This window comes from Columba livia, chromosome 2 (assembly GCF_036013475.1).
Source record: "Columba livia isolate bColLiv1 breed racing homer chromosome 2, bColLiv1.pat.W.v2, whole genome shotgun sequence".
In the NCBI taxonomy this organism is placed as follows: Eukaryota; Metazoa; Chordata; class Aves; order Columbiformes; family Columbidae; genus Columba; species Columba livia.
Genome location: NC_088603.1, coordinates 89,354,740 through 89,382,700, shown reverse-complemented (window position 1 = coordinate 89,382,700; position 27,961 = coordinate 89,354,740). Strand labels below are relative to the sequence as shown.

At 36.8% G+C, this 27,961-nt stretch overlaps 1 protein-coding gene across 2 annotated transcripts in view; it reads left to right on the top strand.

Annotated features, from left to right (window-relative positions):
• The first annotated feature begins 922 nt into the window (after positions 1 to 922).
• ZPBP (zona pellucida binding protein) overlaps positions 923 to 27,961 on the top strand; it is a 31,906-nt gene continuing 4,867 nt past the window's right edge. The window contains exons 1-8 of one of the 2 annotated variants that reach the window (XM_065052733.1): positions 1,005 to 1,355; positions 6,852 to 6,932; positions 9,567 to 9,692; positions 17,441 to 17,584; positions 19,405 to 19,623; positions 21,095 to 21,165; positions 22,795 to 22,972; positions 24,362 to 27,705. In XM_065052733.1, coding sequence (XP_064908805.1) covers positions 1,262 to 1,355; positions 6,852 to 6,932; positions 9,567 to 9,692; positions 17,441 to 17,584; positions 19,405 to 19,623; positions 21,095 to 21,165; positions 22,795 to 22,972; positions 24,362 to 24,375 — 927 coding nt within the window. In that variant the 5' untranslated portion in view covers positions 1,005 to 1,261 and the 3' untranslated portion in view covers positions 24,376 to 27,705. Of the gene's footprint in view, positions 1,356 to 6,851; positions 6,933 to 9,566; positions 9,693 to 17,440; positions 17,585 to 19,404; positions 19,624 to 21,094; positions 21,166 to 22,794; positions 22,973 to 24,361; positions 27,706 to 27,961 lie in introns of those variants that run through there. The other variant, XM_065052734.1, reaches the window with a different exon arrangement.

The following is a 27,961-nucleotide window of genomic DNA, read 5'->3' as shown; positions in this document are numbered from 1 at the left end:
GTCAATTTTTAGAAGTGATCTGTGCTGTAGGGATGCACACAGTGCACACAGATGAGCTGGCCATGTGTCTAAGGTAGTCTTCTTTACTAGATGTCTGTCTTTTTACCTTGCTTCAGGTTTCCCGTGGAGAAGCCTTTTGGGTTCTCTGAAGTAAACAGGTACTTTTCTTCTCTGGCACAATAACAACACACTAGATTTTCCAATACAGTGAAATATTCCTATCAGACCTTATTTGCTTCCTAGATAACCCATTTTCTCCCTCCCTGTCAGTCTTTCAAAAAATCCTTTCTGTAACCTACGGCAAATTTAATACTCTTATGCCATGGAAAACATGCAAATATCCTGGGATTCCAGAAAGTTTCTTAATTGCCTTTTTGTAGCAGATCAATGAAGACTAAGCAGCACAGCTCTAAATGCTCATGATAGTGACTAGACCAGCACAGTTCTTTGTTTTTGCAATGGAAACTTCCTTACTCTCTTTTGTTTGGTGGGTTGGTTGGAGTTTTTTTAGGAACAATTGCATTGAATCACAGAATCATAGAATCGTTCCGGTTGGAAGAGACCCTCAAGATCGTTGAGTCCAAACATGACCTGACTCTAGCACTAAACCATGTCCCTAAGAACTTTGTCTAAACACCTTTTAAACACCTTCAGGGATGGTGATTCAACCACTTGCCTGGGCAGCTTGTTCCAATGCCTGACAACCCTTTCTGTGAAGAATTTTTTCCTAATACCTAATCTGAACCTTCCCTGGCGCAACTCGAGGCCACTTCCTCTTGTTCTATGAAGCAAGTTCTGGGCACTTTTGGCCATGCTCAGGTGCAGTCTCTGCACCAGTGCAGCCTGGCTCTTTCAAAGCAGCTCCTGGAACGGTGGTGCGGGTGTGCTGGTGCGTTATTGGATTGGGATTAATTATGTATGACCCGGCAGCTGGACGACGGAGGATGGAGCTGCCGCGGCGGCAGATGTTTCCCCGGGGTTTGAGGATGTGAAAGCCTGTCCCCCCCCCCCCTCTTTGGCCAGAGGTGCGAGTGCACAGCCTGGCACTGCGGCTGGGAAAGCCCCGCCGCTGACTTCCCGCGGCAGGGCGGGCGGCAGGGCGGCCTCCACCCACACGGCTCGCCCCGACCCCGCGCTGCGCCGGGCGGCCCGACACCGACACCGGGACCGGCCCCGCGCGCCCCGCCAGGCGGCCGTTTGGGGGCGGCTAACGGCTGCCGCGCGCCGCGGCGGTCGGAAGAGGCGCTGGGGCCCTTGGGCGATGTGGGCGGGAGGCTGCCGGTGGGCAACGGCCGCCGCCGGCCGCCTCCTCCTCCTCCTGCTGCTGCTGGCCCTGCTGCAGGCACCCCCCGCAGGTACCGTCCCGGGCGGTGGGGTGCCTCTCGCTTCAGGCCGGCGACACGCGGAACCTCGGGCAGGTGCCGGGGCGACGGGGTCGAGCCTCAGGCTGCCCCTTCCCCGCTGGGCGCAGCGCTGTTTCCCGTCCCTGCCCTGCTTGGGGCATCGGGAGTGAATTTTGAAGGTTTTCCTTAGTTCACTTCCTGCCTGTGCCTTTGTCCTTGCCCTCCTGGTTTTGTTTACACTGTTGACCTCATTAATGTTTATAAATATGTAAAGGGTGAGTGTCACGAGGATGGAGCCAGGCTCTTCTCGGTGACAACCAGTGACAGGACAAGGGGCAATGGGTACAAACTGGAATAGAAGAGGTTCCATTTAAATTTGAGAAGAAACTTCTTCACAGTGAGGGTGCCAAAGCACTGGAACAGGCTGCCCAGGGAGGTTGTGGAGTCTCCTCTGGAGACATTCAAAACCTGCCGGGACACATTCCTGTGTAACCTCATCTAGGTGTTCCTGCTCCGGCAGGGGGATTGGACTAGATGATCTTTCGAGGTCCCTTCCAATCCCTAACATTCTGTGATTCTACAGAAACTGATGTATGTGTCACTACATATGTGACCCTCTTTGCAGCCCAGTAGTTTCAAGTTTGTGTTGCTACCTGGGGTGTGCTGTACCATAACACAGGGAGCTGTGCCCTTCAACATCCAGCTTTTCCCTGTGAGTTTTGTTAAATACCTGCCAGTGTTTTTGCACACCTACACCCACTGTATCCATCAGTGGGATTAAACTTACTTTCCATATGTGGAGTTGTATGCAGCAAAGTTAAAGGGGTTATCTAAGTAGTGAGTGCTGGGGACGGGGGTAGGGGGATTTTTTCTCCTTTCTACCTACCAAAGAAGTTGCATGCCTGAGGTGTAACTACCACAGACCAGTTGTATAGGCAGTGAGTAGCTGGTAACGTTGTTACGCAGCTGAAAGAGCTGCATCACTTTGTTGAAAGCTCTGAGGTACAGAAGTAGTTACATAGTAGAAGGTAGGATGCCAAGACTGTACGTTTCTGGTGTACTAGCACTGATCTTACATCCACTGGCTGCGTAATTGCAGCTGTCAGCTGTCACTGATTGGGAAATTCAGCTGTTTGGCCTCTCAACTCCAGGACTGGGAATGGTCTGAAATAACAGCTTCTGCTTCCTAGTGAGGCTTTGAAATTTGAATGCAGCATATCACTTAGGCTTTCTGGTTGTATTAAATTAGATTATTTAATTTGTACGGCAGTGTGCATATGTGCTAGATCTTCTTATTTCATGATCAGGTTGTGATCGAGTTTCACCAATTCCTTGAGAAAAACAAGGTCTTTTCCAGGATCAAGATCAGAGGTGAAGTTCAAAGTTATACTCTGTGACAAAAAAAAAGGAAAAACCACGTATAATATTTCAGTATATATTCACTTAAACCATGTTGTTATAGTATTTCTTCTGTCTTAGGCTTTAGTAGGCATAATAGACATTGTCAACTTCATAAAGACACTTTTTTCAATTTTATTGCACTGGGGTGTTATATATATATATTCTGAGTTCAGACTGATGTGAAGAATATGAACTTTTAATGATTTTTCACTTTGTGAGTTGTTTACTAATGCTGACAGTTTTAACCTATGCGTTTTTCCTTAAGTGAATAACTAGACCTTTTGAGGACATTGTGGACCATGTTTTTTAAAATGGCTTAATTACATTTGACTTTTCTGAGCCACCTGAAGGAAGTTTCCATCTTACTGAAAAAAATATAACTTTCTAAACTTTAGCTTGCAATATGATTGGCAAAAAACTCTCCTTTTTAACTTGCAGAATGTGTTAGTGGTGTATTTGTCAAAAAGAAAATATGGAGGCCTACTTGAAAAACATAATTTGGTTCATATCCTGCAGGTTTTTTGTAAAAAGGGTTAAACTTCACTGAGGGATTAGAAACTGAAGTTCGGTTTCTGCTGTATGACTTTCATGTAACTGGTAATAAAAATGGTAGTATATCTGCACAGCACTTACCATCAATAGGCAGTTTAAAAATGCCAGCCGTAATTAAAATACTTGGATATAGAAAAACACTTGACTATTAGCATGATTGAGCAAAAATAACTTAAGTAAGTAGTGTTGCTATTTATATACTCTTTTGGTGCAGAAATCTCTTTACAAAAATAATCGCAAAACATAGTTACTTTGAAAAAAATTTAACTATTACCATAACTTAAATAAATCTTTTCCTATCACTTCATAGGATTTTCATTTCTAAATAAATGAATTGGTAACTATACCAATTGGACATTCTGGTAATATGGTATTTTGTTAATTAATAAATTAATTGTTTGTTTAAAGCTCATTTTAAACTTGGTTTCCTGGCACTGCAATTTCCAGACCAAATGTAATTTTCTGATGAATTGTTGTGAGGATTACTAGTTTTGTGACTTTAATGCTCATTTTAAGACTAAAAGATTCATAATAAAATAGTTTATGACAAAGTAGAATACACTTTATATGAAACTTTAAGTTGGTGAATGGCATTCCCTTTAAAATGAATGGCCATAGGAATAGCTGTTCATTTGGTCAGTACTAACCCATGTGGATTCCTCCTTTGGGCAGGAGGTGACCTCTCTGTACCTGGCACTGTTGTAACTCTGTCTGTCCAGAGAGGAGCAGGAGGGTTGTTTGTCTGTGCAGGTAAAATCCACCTATTATACTTCTGGTTTCAAACTGAGCCTTCTCTGCCTCCTATAGGCAGAACACCTTAGAAATACATGAGCTCAATTTCTCTTTTAGTGTTTGGGTAGAATTCATACACCTGCCACATAGATTTTAAATGCATCAAACAGGCTCTTAGAATTTTACACTTAAATGTAACTCACTGGAGGATCTTTGGCCTGTTTCAGTGGCACAAATTAATAGTAAAGCTGTTGAATTTAATTCCATCAGATATTTAAGTTGCCTGATAAATCCTCAAGTAACACAGATAATTTATACAGCAAATGCACCCTTGAATTCCAGTCTTTGGGAATGGCTCTTCAGGCAGCTTGGAAGTTTGAATCACCCTGGACTTGGTGCTGAATTATCCCAGATTTATCCCCAAATGCATCTGATAGTTATGTAAATCTATTTTTCTTCATCTTTGTTCTTCTGCAAAAGGAACTGTTGCTCACACCTTGTATAATGCCTGTAAGAAGTACAAGAGAATGAGGAATCAGTGCATTTGGCTGCTTAAAAAAAATTAATTTGGGGAATTGATTCAGAAACCTGCTCTTCAGAAAACTGATTCACTCAAAAATGAGTAAAAGATCTTTTCTTACTGCTTGTTTAGTGCATGTTCAGGTTGAAGGAATGGAATAATATATATGACTATAAAATGCAGTTTAAGCAGTTCCCTTGTCCTTTATTGTTTTTTTGTTGTTGTTGTTGCTCTTTCTGTGGGGCCTAATGACCTCTTGATTTTTTTTTTTTTTTTTTTCCAATGAAAAGTGCTTTTTAACCTGATCACATGCACTCTTAAAACAGAGAAGGAGAATGGGAAAATCATTTATGCTAGAGACTGCTATAGGAAGTGCCATTTAAATTCCAGGTGATTAGAAGTAGAGCAAAGGAATTCGAGTGGGAAACATGAAAAAACGCTTGAGAAAAATGTAAAAGGCAGTGTAGAAAGTGAGGGAAAAAGTATATGAGAGTTGGGATCCATATGTGGACAGAAAAAATTACTGACTGAAATGGCTGCTATGCAAGTTAAATGTGTATACATATGCAAGAGCATTTAGTATGGCTTTCTCAAAATCTAGCATGCAATGTATTAAAGATACCAAAAAAGTAATTCCAGAAGTTTTGCATAATCTTCCTTCAGTAACTATATTGCTTCCACTTTTTCTGGTTCTTTTAAAATGAACAGCTCAAGAGCTCCATCTTCGGGTTTAAGTTATTATTGTAAAATAAATTGCTTTCTTTTTACATTGATTCAGTAGTGCTTAAGCATTCCATAAAGTTATGTATATCTACTCATACATTGTCAGTTTGCAGTGCTAAACTTTTCTAGATGCATTTGTTAAGTTGCCTTTTGATAAACTTTGTTTAAGATTGTTTAAGTATAAGATTGTTATTTTCAGTTTTTCTCTCTTTAATTTATTTGGGTTTGGTGGATTATGTTTTTCCTCTCCTATTATGATACGTATATCAACCTGAGAGTTCATAAAATATTTATGGACCATGTGGACAGATCATAGTGGCAGAAGGAATTTTAAAACAGGCTGGTTTTCAGATAGGATTTATAATTTGCTGTAAATTAGTAGGCTTTTATTAAAATCAAAGCATATGCTGGTTTTTGTCAATAGAGAATCTGATCATGTTCTTTTGGGAGCTGAATTTCAGTGAAAAATTAGTTTTGTTTCTGCCAGTGCAGCAGCATTCTGAAAGACTTAACATAAATATTCCAGTGAGAAAATTTTAATCCATTTTGTTTCTCAATAGAAATCCTCCAGTCCTTCTAGGTGGTGTTTGGGAAAGTGATTTGAAAGATTTTGCTCATCAGACAAAGTTGTGGAAGTGTTACGCAATGAAGAAATGTTGTGAAGGAAATTAAACTTAATCACAGAAATCCATCACATATGAGACAACTCTTACGATATCTTCTTTTTACTTTTTTTTTTTTTTTTTTTTTTTCCTCAAGCGAGGATTTATTTCTTCCTACTTTTTAAATATTTTTAATGGCACATTCTGCTTACATTCTGAAATGACAAGTACAGGCAGTTCTTTTAATTTACCCCAATTTTCTTGTCCTGCATACTGGAGAAACTGCCTTGCTTTTTTTTTCCATAACAACACTGTAGAGAAGTACAATTACCGTTTGCATAATAGACAGAATTAATTGATGACTTCCCATTATTGCTTAAATCAACATAAATCAAAACAAAGCTGAGACTTGACCCTATCTTTCTCGTTGCCCTCAACAAGTGCCTAAATTTATAACCAGTTTATTTCTTTGCCAGAGTGTTTTTTGTTGCTTTCAGTTTTTGAATATTGAGCCTAAGTTAGCAACAAGCACTGGTCTGGTACCACATAATTAATTAGGCCATCTTCATAAACTAATTGCTACTGATATATTTCGTATTTTATTGCTGTCTTTTGTATTCAAGATTTTTTATTCCTTTGATATTTACTTTCTTTCCCAGTAACTCACATTTTTTCCAAGCAGGAGGTGGAGACAAAGAACACAAAATACTGAGAGGTCTGGTAGCCATTGTTATCTTAAAGCTAAATCTACTTAAGCACTCTTTAGAATAAGGATGCTTTTTCTGGTATCAGGCCTTTGCCATTTTTTTTGTTGCCTCAATGAGAATCATGCATTGTGTAAGATATTAGGCAGATACTAACTTAATATTCATTGAACAACAAGTCTATCAAAGGGTGTAGATTAACCTAATGTATGCTGCTTGCTTTTTCTGATAAATTAAATAGTTGCATTAATGTCATTGTTTTCTCTTTTAACAGTTCAGCCCTCAGAGAGATTTTTAGGATGTGCAGGGCCAAGCAACAATGACTTAGAAATAGTGGGATCTGTTGCATTTCCAGGTATTTTTCTTTAAACATAATGTAAGAAATATTCTTGAAAATATTGATTTTACCAAAAAAGGCCCTTCTTTAATGTTAAATAATGGCTCTGAGTGGTCTGAAGGTTCATTCTGTTGGTGTACTTTTTCTCTCTTCTGATCCTGACTCATGTCCGTAAACATGGCTACTACTTGAATGGCACAGGGCAATTTGAAATTTAGGAGGCAAGATTAAAATGTTTTATTCCATCTCTGTTTCTAAACAATTTAGTATTAATAGGGAAAGTTTCTACCTTCTCTGGGAGAGACCATTATGAGTACACTAGATTTGGTTCCAGTGTTCTTTTGAGATGCTGGCTAACATCTTTATTTTGAGGGCTTTTTCAACAATAGTGGGTTAAATACAATCCTGCACTTCTAAAATCCCACTTTTTAAAAATACCTGACATAATTGTTCTTTTTTTGGATCACTATTTGAGGTAAATATTTTTATAATGAAGTGAATATGAACACATAAGAAAAATAGCAAAGAACTTTAACTAAAAGAGTAAGACTATTTTGAAAGCAAGAAGAGTAAGGTTATACCTGGTAGATATTTTTTCAGCCATTATTTCTATCAGATGCCCTTCTGTATCCTATGATACATGCTTACAAAACTGTCATGGAAATTTACAGTGGTGGGACAAAATTTACCATCTTGGCAGGTTATGATAATAAAGACACCATTATTTTGTTGCTTTTTATTATGGATTCTTTTTCCATATTGCTCTAAGATGGAACAAAGTGTCCTTGAGGAAATAAAAAACATGCACACCTGCTTTTCTGTGGGAAAAGACTAAATAGATCTTTACCTTAGTTTGCTTCCTATCTCATCTCCAAATTAATAGGCAGCTCACCATTTAGAGAGCTACAAAACTAAATCCTTTTTAAGCAAACACATTGTGCACCAGTAAAAGCCAAGTGCTAGTAGAATTGAAACAGCAAGCTTTCAAGTCTGACTATCTCGGACCAACATACTGCAACTTCACTCTCTTCATGCATGTGTTGCACATCAATTGAGACAGAACACTGCCAAAGTCCATGCTTGTGATAAGTTACAAAGTGACATAATCCATTTGGGAGAATGTTACACTGCACTGTGGTTCTTGTTCACACAACCAGATAAACCTAGAACTAGAAAGAATTACCTTAATTTTATCTTCTGGAGAAAAAAACCCTGCTGTTTATTTGATATTAGATTGGTGCAAAAGTAACTGTGATTTTGGACTGTGAATTTGAAATCACTATAACTAGGCTCAGACACATCTTTTTCATCAAAATAGGAACCATTACAATCAACACATTTTTGCCAATGAGAAATAAGTTTGTTTATTCCTGTATCGGAAAAAATCCATGCTTCAGGATTTTATGAACTCTTGGAAAGCATTTTCTGCATCCTGCTAGTTGTGAAGCATTTTCCGTGCAAAAAGTTGTCAAGATACTTGAAGAAGTGGTAGCCAGTTGGCAAGAGGTCAGGTGAATATGGTGAATGAAACAAAACTTCGTAGCCCAATTTGTTCCACTTTTGAAGCATTGGTTGTGCAACATGCCATCAGGTGTTGTGGAAAAGAATTGGGCCCTTTTAGTTGACCAATGCTGGCTGCAGGTGTTGCAGGATTGGTGCATCTCGTTGATTTGCGAGCATACTTGTCAGATGTAATGGTTTCACTGGGATTCAGAAAGCTGTAGAGAATCAGACTAGCAGCAGATCACCAAACAGTGACCATGACCTTTTTTTGGTGCAAGTTTGGCTTTGGGAAGCACTTTGGAGGTTCTTCTTGGTCCAACCAGCAGGTTGCCACCAGCTGTCATATAAAATCCACTTTTCGTCGCACGTCACAATCTGATTGAGAAATGGTTCATAGTTGTTGTGTAGAATAAGAGAAGACAACACTTCAAAATGACGATTTTTTTGTTTTTTGGTCAGCTCATGAGGAACCCACTTAACAAGCTTTTTCACCTTTCCAATTTGCTTCAAATGCTGAACAACTGTAGAATGGTCAATGTTGAGTTCTTCAGCAACTTGTCTTGTGGTTGTCAGAGGATCAGCTTCGAAGATTGCTCTCCATTGGTCATTGTCAACTTCCCATGGTTGGCCACTATGCTCCCCATCTTCAAGGCTCTCGTCTCCTTTACGAAACTTCTTGGATTACCGCTGCACTGTATGTTCATTAGCAGTTCCTGGGTCAAATGCATTGATGATGCTGAGAGTTGTCTCTGCTGCTTTATGACCCATTTTTGACTCAAAGAAGAAAATAATTCAAATTTGCATTTTGTCTAACATAATTTCCATAGTTTAAATAAATACAAAATAAACAGCAAGCAATAAGTCAGTAGCAAAAAAATACTAAAGTGAGAAAAGTGCATTCAAATTATATATAACATAACCACATTTATTTCAGAATGTATCCAATATCAAACAGCAAATTTCAACAATTGAGAAACCGCAATTCCTTTTGCACCAACCTAATTTCATTTTGGTGGTAGGGATAACAGAACCAGTCCCAAATCAGAAGTCCATTCAAGATCATCTTTGAACTACTGTCTTGAAGTTTATATAGCTTACTGTTAAGATACAATTGATAAATACTTGATGCTAATGATAATATTTTTTCAGTCAAAGTTTATGTCAAGCTGAATCACAACAGTCCACCTATTTTATGTCTGACAAATCATCTTCAAAATGTAGAAGTGATTGATCCAATATTCCAGTGGTATGGACCAGCTGGTAGTCTTTCTTCAGGTAAGGATTTATTTTCTTACATGTCCCCCCTGCACTCTCTCCTGTTCTCCCCCACTCCCCGCAAAGAAGCATGAAGGTTATAAATGTGGGAATGTAAGTGGAGAAGTATTGAGGATACATTGTGAGTGTTTGTATTGTATTCATGTAAATTATCTTTTACTTTTCAGAAAAGATGGGGTGGAATAACCAAACTAGAACACATTTGCAAGTCTCTCTAGAGAATGGTGCTATCTTTTAAGACTGCCAGATGGAGCAGGGCGTATTGAATGCAACAGAAGCTGGGGATGACACTCTTTGTGGCACAGAGACAGCTGGGAGCATTCTGCAAGGAAAGAATAATAGGGTGATGGATGATGTGATGTAGCCCAGCTGTCTGCTCAGTGGCAGACTGCATTCAGATATGAAGTTGTTCGGGGCCTTGACCACTTGATTTGGGAGAATCTGTATCCTTGGAGATTTTCTGTCTCTTCTGTGCAACCCGTTCCTCTTTTTTTTTTCTTATTTTCAATAATAATTTCCCTGATTGCAATTTGTCAGGTATTTGCTGTTTGTCCTTTTGTGGTGCACCTCTTAAAAAGTATGGGTTATTTTTTCCCTGTAGGTATTGAAGGACTGCAGTTCCCTCTTTAGACTTTTGTAGGGTAAAAATCCCAGTTTCCTTTGCCACTTGTCCTATGCTCCAACTCCCTAATCATCTCCAAAACCTTCTTCTTGACTTGCTCCAGTTTGTTGGTATCTGTATTGTATTGAGGAGTCAAAACTGGACACGGTGTTTCAGAGTGCCCCAAATTCGTTCAACCTGCTAATGAAACCCAGTATACAGTTAGCCTTCACTGCTGCAGAAGAGTGCTTCTGATTCATATTCAGTTTAAAACCCACCACGACTCCCAGGTACATTTTTGTAGGGCTGTTCCCAAGTCATCTGGTCACCAGCAGCATATGTTTCTGCTCTTATTCTGTCCCAGGTGCAGGACTTTGCACTTGCCACTATTGAACTTCATGAGGTTTCTGAATGACTTCCTCTCTAGTAACGCAAGGTCCCACTGAATGTCAGCAGTGTCCTGTAATGTATCAGTCCTCCCACCAAGGTGATGTCTTTTGCTTAGTGGACAAGGTGGCATTCAGTCCTGTAGTGTACATCACCAGTAAAGATGTTAAGCAGTTCTGGTGCTTTTATCAGTCCCGAGAAAAGCCCTTCATAACTGACTGCTAGGTAGGCCAATCTTAAAAATGATGATGCAGACAGTTTTTCATCCATCTTGTATTCCACTCCACTCTTCTAGTCTGTATGTCCATAGTTGGGCTACAAAGATGTGATGGAGAAACATACTGAAATCCTTGCTAAATCCTTGCTTTCAGTACATATGACATCTACTGCTTTCCTTCTATCCTCAGAGACAGTCATTTAATTCCTGAAGACACATGGGATTGTCAGCCATGATTTGCCAAAGGCAAATTGATGCTGCCTGTTCTCAATCACCATCTTGTCATTCAAGCATCCGGAAATTACTTCCAGCAGCTCTATCATATTTGCAGAGGTCGAGGTGAAGATGGCTGAACTGTGATTCCCTGGGTTGTCTTCTTTGCCTGTTTCTACTATGGATGTATTTTTGGGGTCTTTCTATTCGTTTGGGACCTCATCAGCATTAAAATAGACAACAGTCATTATTAGTTCACTCAGCATCCTCAGAAATTTCTCATTCTGGTCTATGTATTTGTATATGAAATAATTCCTCTAATCTGCTCTTAATAGTATGGCAGGAAAACCCTAAATCATTGTTTCTGTGTGGAGTATGTTGGGCTTCTTGTACATATGTTTTTTTTTTTTTTCTCGCATAATAAGGATTGCTTTGAGATCCTGACTGGTTCATCAGCCGTATCTTTCCAAGTCTGGGCAAGGAACCTAAATTCTGTTTTTTATTTCCTTCCCTGCGTGTCTCATTAACCCTTTGTTTTTAAAAGAACAATAATAATTGTGATGAATTTACAAAGCTGTTTAATCTCTTGTTTTAGTTTACAATTGAGGTTATGAACCATTCATCCTTTTACAATGTCAGTGTTTTCAAATCCTATGGCTTTCCTCTTAGTCTATACTAATGCCTGTCAGAACTTTGTTCTTGGTCTTATATTTTCATGTTATACAATTTGGAATACCATTTACACAATAGTGATTCTTCATCAGTAATCCTCTACATGGTAGCCTTCACAGTAGAACATTTCACATTTATATGATATCTAACACTACACTCTGTTTTTGCTCTGAATCTGATATCAGACTTCGCCCTCAGAATTTTTAGCATTCTTTTCCTCAAAGTGGTAGAGGTGGTTTTGGTTGTACTTAAGCCTGTGGGCTATGTGGTTTTACATGAAACTGTTAATCTCCTTTGAGATGGATATATACTGGTTAGCTGAGTGCCCTGCAGTGTAACTGATATATTTCGATGCCCAGTCTGTAATGCATGACAGACACAGTAGCAGATATATTGTCATGTGTTTAAGTACTGAGCTTAATTTGATCAGACAGAAGAAAACCTCCTAAATCACAGCTAAAATAAAAAATTGCTCATTTCACTCTTGTGGCTTCTGTTTATTCAAATTGCAGTTTCAGCAGTGTAGAACAGAAAGTCATGGAGACCTCAGACTGCTTCCAGTTGACAGATTTAAATCTCTTTGGGCAGATTGCTTCAGTAGTATCCCAAGTTTCTATGCCAACCTCAGTTCACTAGTAAAAATGCTATGGTGGCAGGGGTTCTTGGCTTTGTGGCAAATTCAGGTGTACTAGTATCAGCAGCAGGCAGGCAACAAACATTTCGGTAAGAGAAGAAAACTTTTTTTTTTTTTTTTCCTGACATAACTTTCTATAGGGATGAGAGAGGTTTTTACAAAAAAAAAGTATTTTAAAAATGTGGTCATGACAGGACTTCAGCTTCAGCCACTGGAATTTTGGGTAGGTACCACAAATATACTTTTTAGTCTCCTAGGGCTGTTGTCACATCTGTTTTTTAAGTACAAACATACAAAAAAATTGAAGTTTCTAGTTCATGAAATGTTTGTTGTGTAAAAGAATTTGATCAGTCAGCCTCCTTTTCGAATGGGTGGAATCCTCTCAAAGCATTATTATCTCTATATTAGCTGGGTTTTGGTGTGAGTAGTTAGTCCTCTAATACCTGTCATACTAAATCTCCATAATCGTGGGAAACTAGGATGCATAAACCTTGCTAGATGTATTATTTCATATTTTTTCAGTGTGGGTGTAGGAAATAAAAGAATCCTTTCAGTGGAAATGTAGAATTGTGAATCGAATTTTAGGAAAGACTAACAAAATACTGCTGCTTGGAATGCTTCAAAATAAATGCAATATTTCAGCATAAAATCTTTAGGAAGAGAGCCTATCTTTCATTGTACTGTCAGAAAAATCAGATTCTCTTTTAGCCACACCAGCTCTTGACATACAGCCTAAGAATGTGTTTTGTGCCCCAAAAATCTGTCTAGCTATGTAACGTCAAACATCATGACCACAGTAAAAGCTCACAAAGAGCAGTAAACACTTTTCTTTTTGTTGCCATTAGAAAACAGTTCTGTTTTTATGAACAGGCAGCTTTGTTCACACATAGTTCTGATCCACTTATATGCAGTTGAAAGAGTAATGAAAAATTAAATACTGCACAAAATGTAATTTAGAATCATTACAACTTTAAAATTAGCAAGTAATTTTTCTTCACTTAGCATAGTGACTCTTATGTACTAAGATCTGAAAATTGTACTTTGAAGTTTTTAAACAGCTGTTGGACTGATTGGGAAAAAGAGGTTTTAAAAATATACTTTAAGTGGAGGAAAACAAGTTCAAAATAATTGCTTCTTATATTCTAGATCTTAAAATTTTACTGCATATACCAGCATTTTTGATTGTGTTCTGAACAGCTAAATAAAACAGAAAAGAGAAAGCATTTTGATCTTTATTTCCAAATGCAAACAAGGGAATACTCCTGTTCTAAGTTTGGTGAAAGTGAACCTAGCAATTTGGATTTACAGGAATACTACTACTTTTCATGCACAATGCCACCTAATGTATGCATAGAAAGAATATTTTTGTCAGAAGATTGTGACTATTCTTTCATAGGACTGAAAATAGTGTGTACTATAGTTTCTTAAAACAGAGCAGCTGACAAATACCTGCAGTCAACCTCTCAACTACAAGTTAAACCTCAGATATACTAAAACTTACTGTGGGTATATCAAGCAGTTCTTCTGTGGAGAGGGAAAGAAAGAGAATGAGAAGAAATATGAAGCTGCTTTTAGTGTATGTATATATATGTATACTTGTGTTACCCTTATAATTGATACATGACTTTTATGTGTTTCCTGGGAGACTGTCAGAGTCCTGTCTGGACTACAAAACAGAGTGTGTTTCAATCCTAAGAAGCTTTTCAGGTGAACTCAAGTTTATTATATGCTGTGTTAGCTTTTCTTTCTATATGTGTATAATTAATCACTGAATTTACCTATTTGGACATCTTTAGATACTGCATATTTAAATTTGAACATGCTTAGTAGTTTAATCTGATTATTAGAATTTGATCTGCATTGATAGCTGTTTCTAAATGTCTGAAAAATATGTTTCTGAAAATACCATTGGCCTGATTCTGCTGTCATTTACTTTTGTTCTTACTTTATAGTTTCAAAATACAGAAGTTGCTCTGCTGTAAAACTGGTCTGAATAACAGATGGGGTGGGAGTGTGGGGACTAACTTTATTTTTTGCACTGAAAGAAATGGAAGGAGAATCAATCTGTTGGTTTTAAGCTTAGTAAACAGAGAAACTAAAAAATAGGAACATTCAGTTTTACATATAACTCTACAAGCGTATGTAAAGTTAAGGGGTTTATTCTCCATAACATAATTCTCACAGGAATAGCTCTGTTTTGCGTCCTTTTAATTCCGGAGGATCCTGCAAAATGGTCTAGCTTGCTCTCTTAGCACAAATTTAAAAAGAACTTCTGTTATAAATCATGCCAGTTTTCACTGTCTCCAGGGAACCTCTGAACTTGCTCACATTGCTTTTTGTCCATCATGCATGTGAAATGCCTCCTGTGTAATAGAGGCATATTAAATCATATAATGTAATTCACATCACAAACTGTGATGTGAAATTCTGCTCACCTCTCTTACTGAACCTGCTGCAGAGAAGTAACATGAAAAAAAGTATTAAATTTAAGAAAAGGGTGGGTAGCTTAATCACTTAAAAAATTTTGTCTTACAGCTAACAGTGTGTTTTGTGAACCGAGACATATCTGATGAGTCAGCAGTATCCATCCAGACAATCCCATGGAGCAAGGCATTTCAAGTGTGGTTTCTTTTATAACACTAGGGAAAACAAACAAACAAACCAACGAAACCAAACCAAAAAAAACCCCACAACCAACCCTCCCAAAACCAAAACAGAAAACACCCCCTGAAAAAAAACAAACACACAAAAAAACCCCAAAAAACAAAACAAAGACAAACAAAACCCCCAAAAAACCCTAACAAACAGAACAAAGCATAACAGGCTCATGATTTGATGATCCAAAAGGAGATTCTTTACACACAGACATACCATTAAAATAATTAATGGTTACTATGTAAAAATTCTGATGTTTTCTGGTATATGAAGCATTCATTGCTCAAGGTAGGATAAAATTCTGTAATAAAGTCAGTGACTCAGTCCACAAGAACTCTTCACTTTTCCATTTCTGCTGATGCTTAGCGATACTGTCAGTTTTGGTTTATTACTTAAACTAGTCTCCTAATCTGGCAAAGCAGAATTCAGTGATGGATAATGAATTTCAAAAAATAATTGTGACCAAATCTCTCCACTGGATTTCCAAGCTTTGTCTTTTGCAGGCTTCTTGTCATCTTTGCAGTTCAGTAATGCATTTTAGAAGCAAAGCAAAGCTGTCTACGATATAACTTAAAGATGCTCCAGCTATCCAGTCAACTAATGGTGTTGCTTTTCACCCACAGGGTAATTGCATATGCCAGAGGTCAGAACTATAGTTCTTAAATCTATGCTGCTTTTCTGCAATATTAATCTGATAGCTATTTCAGCATACAATAGCAAATGCCATCCTAGTTTATAGACTTAGCATCCTGAGTAGCTCATCATCAGTTAAAAACTTCTTCATCGTCCAAAAAATGAATGACAGTGTGCCATTAATATGAGAGCTGAGGCTGATATGGAATCCCAGACTATTCTTGTCAAAGACTTTGCACTTTCAGTCTTTATAATAATACTCTTCTTAACCAGCATTTGATATTTTATTTTATTTTTTTTTAAACACAGTGATACATATGACAAAATTAAGTTAATTAAAAGGTTAAATGGTTTATTCAGGAACAAAATTGCCCTATATCCTCCTGCAAAGTATGTAAAAAGATGCATTTCAATCAGGGTATTTTTTCCAATATCTTTCTTAAAATTGCATACCAGGAAAATCAGCATGCATCTACAGCAACATGTTGGTTTCAGTAGGAATGTGGTTTTGAACTGAATCACTTGATTGTTCCTACTTACTACTTTTTTTTTTTTTTGGACCATGGGCTGGTCTGTGAGTATGCAAACTGGGTTCCTTTTGGATGAAACTAATTGGAAACATTTGCTTTGAGAAATGATGTGTGCTCAATCTGTAAAAGCAGATTAGGGCTGGTCTGAAGTAAAAGTCTTAAGATGTGTGTAGTATAGATCTCATGTCCTTAGCATTGACTTTTTCAGTCTAAAAATATGCTGCTTTCATCCCACACTAATTGTCTAAGCTTCCATTATCTACATAAAAGGTCTAAATTGTTTAAGATGTTAAAAATATTTATTTTTTTGGCACATGAAAATGGAAACAAAAATCCATTCTCAAAATTTTTTATCAAAATGACTACTTTACCTTGAATTCTAATGTAATCAACTCTAATCTAGTGGTTCCCAAGATTTTCTTTGACAGCAAGATGGGCTGCATATTACTATTATATTCGGGAAACCCATATCTATATTGTTACTGCCTAGGGTCTTTTCAAGTCAGGAAAGGATTCAGCAGCTGTCATAATGTAACCCATGTGCAGGCTACATAGGACAACTGTATGGCTCATTATCAGCGCCCAAATTTGCCTTTGTGCTTTCCTGTCTCTTTAAAACCCTAGTTGAAGAAGCATGCTCATGACTTGTCCTTTGAAGTAGGATCCTACTTCCTCTCTGCCTTGAACTAAGGAGTTGCGTTAAGACTTTGGGCGCCATAATAATGCATATATCTCCATACAGAAGTTTTTTTTACAATCCTAAACATACATGATTCTCATTTTGACATATACGTATGATGCATGGAAGGTCTGTTCTAGAAATTGCTTAACTTGAACTTCCTGTGTTGCCTACTTTTAAGTTTACTACATGTTAAATGCCACCAGCAGCTAATTCATGAGGCACTCCAGAAGAATGAACAGTTAGTAATCAGTTTGACTATAGAGACGTACAAAAAGATATTATTTTTCCACTTTGTCCCTTTTTCTGTGAGTTTTTTGCTCTTGGAAGTGGTTACACAGCAGCAATAGGGCATATTTGTGCAATGCTGAACTGCCACCTTTTCAGCTTCGGTTTCTGAGTCCTGTGCCTTCAGCTGAATCCCTGTTATTATTTTGTGCACAGCTTAACAGTAAATAAACATTTTAACTCTTACTTTCTCCATTTTCTCATGACAACTAAATTTATTTCATTATTGTGTTTACTAGAAAATAGCAATGTGGAAATAGCACCAACAGGAACTTTAATATTGAAACACTTTAACCTGAGTGGAGCTTACAATTGTTCCATTGTTTATAAACTAACAGCAATGCAACTTCACAGAAAACACATAATACAATATCTTATTTATGGTAAGTTATCAATCCAGGTAAGTGCCTTGAAAAAGTTTTATTTTTTAAAATGTGTGTTGCTGTTTTTAAATAAGTAGGTTTATTCAGAATTTAATTTGCAGAGATATAGACATGCTGTTTCTCTGGGAAATTGTTTTTAATGTTAGTTACTACCAGGCAGTTCATTTAATGTCATTTACAGAACCTCAAATGAAGCTCAGTGGCTGACTGAGAAGATATGAATACAGCTCTTTTAAAAGAAAGAAAAATAAAACACAATGAAATGTAACAAACTGAATACGCACTAATCCTTAATAACATTAAAATAGCATGATTTTAAACTGAATTTTTCTTTATGAGATTAATTTTAGCACAGCTAGATGTTAATGCCTTAATTATTACCTGATTGTGTTTTTTAAGTACATATCATTTAATGATGTAATATTTGTAGCTTATTCTTTCCTGTTCTGATCACGTTTCCCTCTGTCAGCAGGTAAAATGTCTTTCATAAAGGGAAAGATTGCAAAGGCAACATCGCTTATTCATTACTAGCTCTCCTTCATTAAAGGATATTTTATTCTTGTGGAGATGTAGGCAAGAGTTCCTGCTGCCTTCAGCAGGAGCTATGTCTGATCTTGAATTGAAAATTCGCACCAGTGCTCAGTTAGAAACATGGTAGAGCACAATAACCAAAATTAACCTCTGATGTAAATTACTTTTACTTTGGCACAGTAGCCTTCATACAGAATAACCATGACTTTTAGCAGCTAGCTTGCTTGACAGAACTGCAAAGAAAAAAGTTTATTTGAAAGAGTTTTGCAGGAAAAGGTTAAAGTTTTCAGTAATGCAGACTGACATCCTTCAATAAGGATACAACCTGCATGTTAGTATACAAAATTCAAGTTTCATACATATAAACAAAAAAAATCTGGAATATGCAGCAGCAAGGGAATGGAAATGGGGGAGGCAAAAGCCAGGTAGAGGATCTAATGAGCTGTCTTAATTGGGTACCATATTTCAGATGTTCTGCTTCTTTCATCTGGTTCAGTTTCTATTCCTTCCTTCTTTCTTCTCCAATGTTCCCTTCTCATTTCTGCAATTATACCTATGTCATTACCACTGTTCTTCATTCTTTTGCTCCTGTTTTCTATTTAACACTGTGCTCTGTTGATCTTTGGCTTAGAGTAGGTAGAGTGGTTCTCATGAAATAATTAGAAACACCCATTTTATGATACATTGGCTTATTTGTAAAAGGTGCCCAGGTAGGCGTTTAGCTTTGCAGTAAAGGTGAAATAGCTGATCCATCCATAAAAGTAAATTTCAAACCTATATGGAAGCTTTTTCAGTTACTTCTCTTCATAGAGAAGAAATTTCTTTTCATTTTATTAGTTTATCTTCTATTGATCTATGAGAAAGAGGATTCAGATTTTAAGCTCTTTAAAATAGTTGACTAAAAATACTACTATTACTGGCCATAATGTGTGAGATGAAATATTGTGTCGCTTACTAAAGGGTATTTTGTATGCTTAACTTTAGCATTCATATTCCTGATCCTTTTAATGTAACCTCCTGTTGGTTTAAAAATTAGAATGTTACATTAATAAATAGTAAGACTTACCTATGAATACATATAAGAATGTAGATTTGTAAAAATGTCTTAAGGGTTTCTTACTGGCCCAGCATACATTATTTTATCATTAAAAATTCTCTAGGATTGCAAAATAGGTTTTATTTATAAATTAAGGATTTAAATTGGAGATTTTATTTTCAAATGCAGAAATTACTTTTCTTCTTGTTACTTCATATATGTTCCTCATCATCCTCCACATTTTTTCCTGCAGCTTATTCTGATCCTAAAATTTACTATGAGTTCACAGTCCAGTATCACGCAGCCCCCTGCAACAGTTCTCAGAACGCTTCTTTTAAGAAAGCATTGCTTCAGCTACTAAAAAAACTTGTTGCTATAGTTTCTTGTGAAGTTAAATTAATTAAGTCAGAATGTCATCATGTAAAAACGCAGAGAGGAAGTCTACAGAATGAAATCTTCTTTACATTTTCAGGTAAGAATCTGCCTTGCTTTTAAAGAATGGTTAGAATTTTTATAGATAATGGATGTCTTTGCTTGTTGCTTCTTTGCAGAAAGTATTTCAAGGGTTTAATAATAGTTTCTTGACTGTAAAAATGCTTTAAAGTATTGCATGTGAAGTTCATGTCAACAGCAAAAAGATAGTTTATATATTCAAAAGTGCGTATTTTACATTATTTCAGAAGAGCTTTAGAACTTTTGATAGATGTGGATAGATCAATATGTTTTTATTTTTTATCGTAAAACATTATCATGTCCCTTGTTGCACACTAACATAGGAAGCAAAGTGATAACAGCATATTCTGTAACTCCCCAGATTACCTTCATCTAACCACCTCCAACAGGTGTATAAATCACTCCATGGATGTGCCTTGGTCTTTACAAATAGCTTCCGAATGACAGACTGAGGCTGGATGTCTAATTTTCAAGAACTGATGTTAAATGAGATGAACCTCTGTACTTTTCCTTCTCTAAGTGTTCTCAATAAAAGAGGGAGATTTCATAATTTTCCATTTCTTTAAAAGAAAAGGACTCTAAAGGAGACCTGGGTAAAACTGAGTTGCCAAAAAATATTGAATTGGCTTAATTTAAAGCAAATCATTAGGTGGCTTGGGAAGATGTCACCAAATTATGGGATATTTAAGGACTCTTACTGAGTATGATTTATTTAATTTTATTTTTAATATGACAGCTTAATGTAATGTCAGTTCTGAAGAGCAATCCAGCAGCTTAGTTAACTATTTCCCAAGCCTCTGCCATAACATATCTGTACTATTCAGTTGATAAGGAATGTGAACTCATGCAAATCGATTACTAAAATGTAACTGCACTTTTTCTTCAGTCTATACTTGAAGTCTTTCTTTGTTTCTGTGTGTCACAGGCATCCTATGAGAATGTAAGGAGTTCAGTGGGTGATGCTCAGGAGCTGATGTGTTTGTGCATGGAGGGAGCAGGGAAAATGTTTAAAAGCATTAGATATTGCCCTGATTGGTTGTTCTGGAGAGAAAACTTGAGTCCACTGCAGGAACAGTCAGAAGCTTGAACTGTTAGGTTTCCAGGATGACTGTTTTAAAGCCTGAGTCTCCATAAAATTGCAACAGTAGGCAGGTAATTAGAGAGGGAGTAGCTTGTTTCTTTTGAAAGGATTCACATATAGAGTCCAGAATTGTATATTTCCTTGCCATTAGAATTTACAAAGAAATAATAGTTCCCATAAAAAAATAAGTATACTGAAAATATGTGTAATATTTTCAAGATGTGTAATAACTAAAAGAGGACAGGCTCTGTGATTTCTTTAAAGTGTTCCAAGTTAAACATCTGAAATACGGTAAAAAGTCCTAAATACTTGCATCAGAACAGGCTAGACTCTTAAACCAGTAAATACCAAAAGAAAAGTTAATTTCATTGACTTTGTTCTTCTATAAACAGATTGTGTTTTGTTACAGTTGCTCCCTTACACAGAGGAAAACACAAATGTCAGCAAAAGGCTTGTGCTGCATCTCATAGACTAAACAAGGTACAGTAGATAGAATAAAAGGGCAACTAACATAATAAGCTACTCTCACAATAAAGTATAATAACATAAAAACTGAAACACACTTTGTTTAATAAATTTATAAATGGATATAAAATTTTAACATCAGTTAAAATTGCTAATATTCTATGGCCATTATGGATAAGGGAGATGACACTATCAGTCTATATTAAAGACAATATATTAAGACCATGAAAACTGGCAAGACATTGAGAAACTTGAACATATGCTATCTTATAGATCTCAAACATGCTAGTTTGCAATGGGAGTGCCTTTCCATCAATGCAAAGTGATTTTATTATTGATCTGGCAGAATTTTAGCTGCTTGAAGACATTTGCCTTTTACAGTAGAGAAAAAGAACCCTTGAGCCTTGCTTCCTAGGTTAACTGTTAATTCAGAGGTTCTTAAAGGGGAAGGGAGAAAGGGGGAGAGAAGCATGGGAGGAATAACAAGAAATAACAGGTATGCAAATCATGCTTTGGGATCCCTGTGGAGAGGTGAAGGAGTCTAAAATAATATTGTACTTATTAAGCAGCTTCCATCCTGTCCACTGAAAAAAACCACCTAAGTTTGTGGGGAAAGCTCATGATCAAAGTTCATCTTTTATATACAGACAAGAGGATCAATTTAGGAGACTGTGAATAAATTTGTATTCGCCAATTTGTGTGTGTACTGAACCTTGCAAGCCTATTAAAGGGTTTTTTTTCTTTTTATATTTAGCTTTCCATATATATATTCAATCCCTGTATACAAACAAAACACTGTCTGGATTCAAAGCATTCATACTTCTTACTGTTAGACTTTATCTGATTGCTAATGGATCTATTTTTTGTTACATAGCCAGTTTTGTTTCTTAGCCAGTTAGAAGTCACATTTTTAATTTTAACTAGTGTGACTTAAAGTCTTTAACATTCCAGTCACAGACACTTCATTAAATAATGGTCCAAAAATCCAGAGAAAATAAAGGATTTTGAAAAATAAACATCGCCTTTTGCTAGGGTGATGGAGTAGATAAGATGGAATAGAGCTCCCTTGTATCATAACATTTTTGTGATTCTGTGCTGCTGGTTCTGGATTGACTGAAAGGAAAGTTTTTCCTATCTAGGATTGTATCTGTGCAAATCTTTTTGAGTAAGGGAACTAGTCTTTTGTGATTATATTTGATTGATATAATAATAATAATCCCCTTACTTAACTTGGCTTCAGGAGAACTTGGGCATTTTCTTTTTACTGTACAGAAATAGCTAATAAAGATGGAAAGTATGTCTGAAACATAAGTTGACCTAAACAATATGTAGCTGGGAAAGCTGCAAGTCTACTGATGCAAGGCTACAGATGTCTCATGTAGGCAAAATCACTGTGCATTAGCTTTTAAAGTTCTATTTGTATAATCCTGAACACTTTCAAAGACATTGCATTAATTGATCAAGGTTTATCCAAATTAAAACCAACATATCCAAGAATATCAGATTGTCCTTTTATCATTCAGCTATAGTCAAAATATTCAGTGGTACATCCTTCAAATCTTAATCCTAACTCTTTTGTCTTTCCTTGTATTCTGACCTCTTTCCATCCAAGACTCTACAAAAATATTATTTGTTTCAATTTAGGCAAAACACTTTATAAAGAAATTTTTTAAGCGACAAGTGAAAGTTAGCAGGACATGTTCTGCACCATTGCCTGACATATACTACATTGATGGTACTTTGAAATTCATTTCGATCGATCGCTGCCATCCAGGGTATGGAATTAATGCAGTACTGCATCCAGACTGTCCAGAGTGTTGTGGTAAGTGACAAATTCATTTATTGTACAAAGTATTAAATACTGTTACAATGGTTTTTGCTCTGATTGAACTCTAGTACTTTGCTATTTAACTTTATAAAATTATTATGCCTTGCCGGTTTGGGCTGTGATCTTGTCAAGTCTGTCAAGGTAACCAGAACTAAATCAGCTTAGTACCTGGGTAAAACTTTCATAAGACCTTTCTGGTTTAGATTTTAAGTCAGACCCACAAGTTCTATGGACTGATTTAAATTAAAATAAATCAGATTAAGTTCAGACCTCCAGATAGCAGTAGGGTTTTTTGGAATTAGCATAGAAATTCTGTAATCTAGCAAGGTATGTTTCAAGTGCTGTTTTACAGTGAGACAAGACAATTATTTTTGTTCTAAAATTTATAAAAAGGGGCATAATAATGCAGTGCTTTCATCTAATCACAAACTTATATGCTACATTCCAGATCTGAGTAAAGTCAGAATAGCAGATAAAATAATGACTCTGTATAGCTTTGCAAAATAAATTTTAGTTTGACTAAGGAAAGGTGAGATGAATTCTGGTAATTTTACTTTTGTCAGTCCTCATTTTAAAACAAGTGACATTACCTTCCTTAGATGCTAAGGAGGGGATCAATGTTTTAAAGAGGGGCTTTGCCAAATTGCATTTCATCCAATAAAAGGTTCTTCATATGATTAAGGCAAGTGTAGAATCTTGCATCCGGGTAGGAACAACCCCAGGTTCCAGTATAAGTTGGGGAATGACCTGTTAGAGAGCAGTGTAGGGGAAAGGGACCTGGGGGTCCTGGTGGACAGCAGGATGACCATGAGCCAGAACTGTGTCCTTGTGGCCAGGAAGGCCAATGGCATCCTGGGGTGAATTAGAAGGGGTGTGGTTAGTAGGTCAAGAGAGGTTCTCCTTCCCCTCTACTCTGCCCTGGTGAGACCATATTTGGAATATTGTGTCCAGTTCTGGGCCCCTCAGTTCCAGAAGGACAGGGAACTGCTGGAGAGAGTCCAGTGCAGGGCAACGAAGATGATTGAGGGAGTGGAGCATCTCCCTTATGAGGAAAGGCTGAGGAAGCTGGGTCTCTACAGCTTGGAGAAGAGGAGATTGAGGGGTGACCTTATTAATGTTTAGAAATATATAAAGGGTGAGTGTCATGAGGATGGAGCCAGGCTCTTCTCGGTGACAATCAACAGTAGAACAAGGGGTAATGGGTTCAAACTGGAACATAAGAGGTTCCACTTAAATTTGAGAAGAAACTTCTTCTCAGTGAGGGTATCAGAACACTGGAACGGGCTGCCCAGAGGGGTTGTGGAGTCTCCTACTCTGGAGATATTCAAAACCCACCTGGACACTTTCCTGTGTAACCTCATCTAAGTGTTCCTGCTCTGGCAGGGGGATTGGACTAGATGATCTTCTGAGGTCCCTTCCAATCCTCAACATCCTGTGATCCCAAATATTGAGCCTGAAGTCTCAAGGGAACAATGGAAGACAAGGCACATAGAGTCAAGCTTTTGACAGAGATGATTCCCTACAGACCTAGAAATGGTGAAAGAAAACACTGGATTACATATTGAACAAAAGTTTACAGAATGGAATACACTTTGAAAAGAAATAAGAAGAATATGGAAAAAATAGAGACAAATCTAAAATTGTGAAACATGCGAAACATTTACATATGAGATCTTTTTTTCAATTTGTTGTCTTCATCAGAAGGAACCTAAATTTTTTGGTCCATGTCTTCCAGCAAAAAGTGACAAATATCTGGAATGGATATATATAAATAAATAACAACTTTATTACATTTATTGTAATACAGAATATTGTGGCACAGGATTTCAGGGAAAGATACATGAAAATCGAGTTCAGATAAGCCTGCCTTCCTCAGGATGATTTGTACAGACTGCAGTTTTGTTCTGGCCTTTCCCCTAGAATATCTTGTTCTATTCTAAGCTAATTTGTATTCCTGTTTTCTTCAAAACACAACTTTCATCTTTGCTCTGGTGGCTGCTTAACATAAGTAGTAAAAAAAATAACATTGTTCTTTTAACTGCCATTCTACTTTATCTGCTGCGCTAGACAGGAACACTACACAGCCCTACTCCAGTGTCAACACAAGAAGCTGATCCCTGTTCAGCTGGGATCGTAACAGACACCTTTTTGGCAGACACAGGGGTGGTACCAGAGAATCTGAAACAGTCAGCCCTGAAACTGGACTGATTACTCCTTCCCATAACTGAGGATGTCATTCTCTCAGCATGGTCAAACAGACACTCTTCCTTAGTTGACCTGTTGGTAAAATTAGTAATTTCCTTTCCCAGAATCCAAACCACCATATTGAAGGGACTAAAACTGAAAGGGTCCTCTGCTTATCATTCTACCTCAAGGCAATATATGAGCATCAGTTATTCTTGAGAGATGTATCCTGCATAATCTTTAATATCTCAAATTACTAGATAGGCACACAAAGAAATATAACTCAATACTGCACATCCTTATCATTGGAAAGATTTTTTTTTTTTTTCTGAGATATTAATGTAATTTCCCGTGACGTAGTTTATACCTGTTACTTTTTGTTCTGTCTCAGTAAATCTGGAAATGATTCTGTTAAATTTATCTCTGAAATAGCTTCTGTATATCTTAGAAGACTGTGTCTATTTTCTTTTTCTGATATCATCTTTATTGAACTGAACCACCTCAAGTTCAGCCTTTTTGGTCGTGTTTGATAGACCTCTGTTCAGCCTGATTACCGTCCACTATCGGTTCTCTTCATTTGTTTTCAATGCCTCAGACTTCATGCAGTAGTCCTCAGGAGACCATGCTAACATGGGAAAATTAGTTGTGATTTGCTGTAATCCTGATATCTGTTACTTAAACAGAAAATATTTTTCCTGCATCTTTGTTAGTGGTGGAGCTTTTTCTGAAACATGGACTTACTCATAGAAATATTTTGATAAACACATTTCCACGGAAGTACAGCAGACTTCAACTTACTGAGTTATCCAATAGTCTCCCTTGTTTAATAGTTGCAGGAAACAGGTCCTGTAATGCAGTTAAAACAGTTTTAAAGCACATTTTAGAACAATTTTGAGAGTCTTGGTCTCTTTAGCGAGTATTGTTTTGTGGTTAGAAGATCAAGCTTTCAGCCTAAATTAATTCATGGAAAGTTCATACTCATTTGCCCTGATAGTGAGAATGGGATTTAGCTTAAGTAGATTTTTTTTTTTGTCTCCTGTTTTATAATCAGAGCAAGTCAACTACTTTCTATCTGCTTCTGCTGGAGTTTGCATTCAGCAAACCTACATCTCACATACTCTATTTTGAGTTTAATACTCTTGCACAGAGGTGAATAGAATTTAACATGGTATTTCAGATGAGCTCTTAACAGTGCCTTTTACATCATTAGTGTTTTTCTTTTGGTTCTAAGAAGAACCTCTCTCTTATATGATGTAATGGTATCACACTTCCTCTTCTCATTGTGACTGATTGTGTTCACAGTCTACCTTAATAAAAACAAATGTACAGTCCTTTCTCATCCTTTTTTTTCTTCCTGACTATTTAAATCTTGTCCTTATTCACAGTTTCTCCCAGTTTTGTTAGCATTGTTCATTGGGGCGTTCTCTGATAATCTTGTTAGTGGAAATATTTAGTAACGTCTGCCTAAGAGCAAGCTCATGAGCAATTTCTCTCCGACTCTTAATTCCCTTTTAAGCATCATTTAGTACTGTTTTAAAAATTCCATTGTAATCATAATCTTGTGCAGTTAATTACATTTGTATGTGCTGCCATATCAGGTGCTTTTGAATTATTTTTTATTTTCATTGTAAACCAACATCAAATTGTATTACTTTCCGTTCACCTGCATGTGTTTCACCATTCATTCATGAAACCTTTACATAGTATAGAAGTCTGGTCAGCTGTTTTGTGGTTTCATGGATTTTTTTTTCCTTTTCTCAAAAATTTATAATACATTTCTTACCAGTCAAAGGTTAGCACAAGTCATAGGGTATCACCACATTGCAAGCCTTAGATTATCATCTGTTTTACCCTTTCATGGAAGAGTTCTATTTTGGAACATGGAAACAGATGCTACTCAAACTTTCTAATTTAAGTAGATTAAACTTTTAATAGCGTGACAATTTCTAGTCTCTGGGTCTTGATAAGAATACAACAAAATGGAACAGGATTTGGCGTATGCCCAAGAACATGGAGAAATAAAAAATCCTATGCATATCCTCTGCAGAATTCATAAACAAACCTACTCTATTTTAACTTCCAACACAGCAAAATAGCTGGATATTCAGTTATACCTGTTCTCCTTCCCACATTATTTTTAGAATATCTAGTTTCATGTAGTGTTTTAGTAGTTCTGGTTGCTCCATGCTGTTGTGCAGCACTCTGTGAACACCACATTATGTATTTCACACGGCCATCATCCCATTTGTGCACTAAGCATAACCCTTTCACTTACTGTATCATCTACCAGTCTAAATCTCCTCTCTTAGAACTTGCAAGCATTTTCTTTCCCATGCTTCAGTCTCATGGTTTTTTTTTATATCATATTATATCCTCATTTGTTCTTTCTCCTCTGTTTTTATATTAAAATTACATTAAATATTGTGCTATTGTCTCACCCTCTACTCCCATTTTCTAGTCTAAATCTCTTTCTGAATTAGTCCAATTAAACATGTTAACCTGATCAGTTGGTGTGTGATGTATGTATCGATAGAGAAATATTTTCAGCAGAAAACACTGGTGATACAACAAAATTTCGTTCAGCAGGTACCAGATAAGCCTCAGGAAGAACCCCTTACTGTGTGATTTTGTAGAAATAATGACTTAAAGACACCAAGCTACTACTGATTAATAATTCTGTTTAGTCTTCTGCCTCTGTAAAGCAGGCTTGAATATACAGAATTGATGAGTAAAAATATCATATATATTCTTTCATATGTTTTTATCTTAATTTTAATGTTTTTCTGCTTTTAAAGCCCT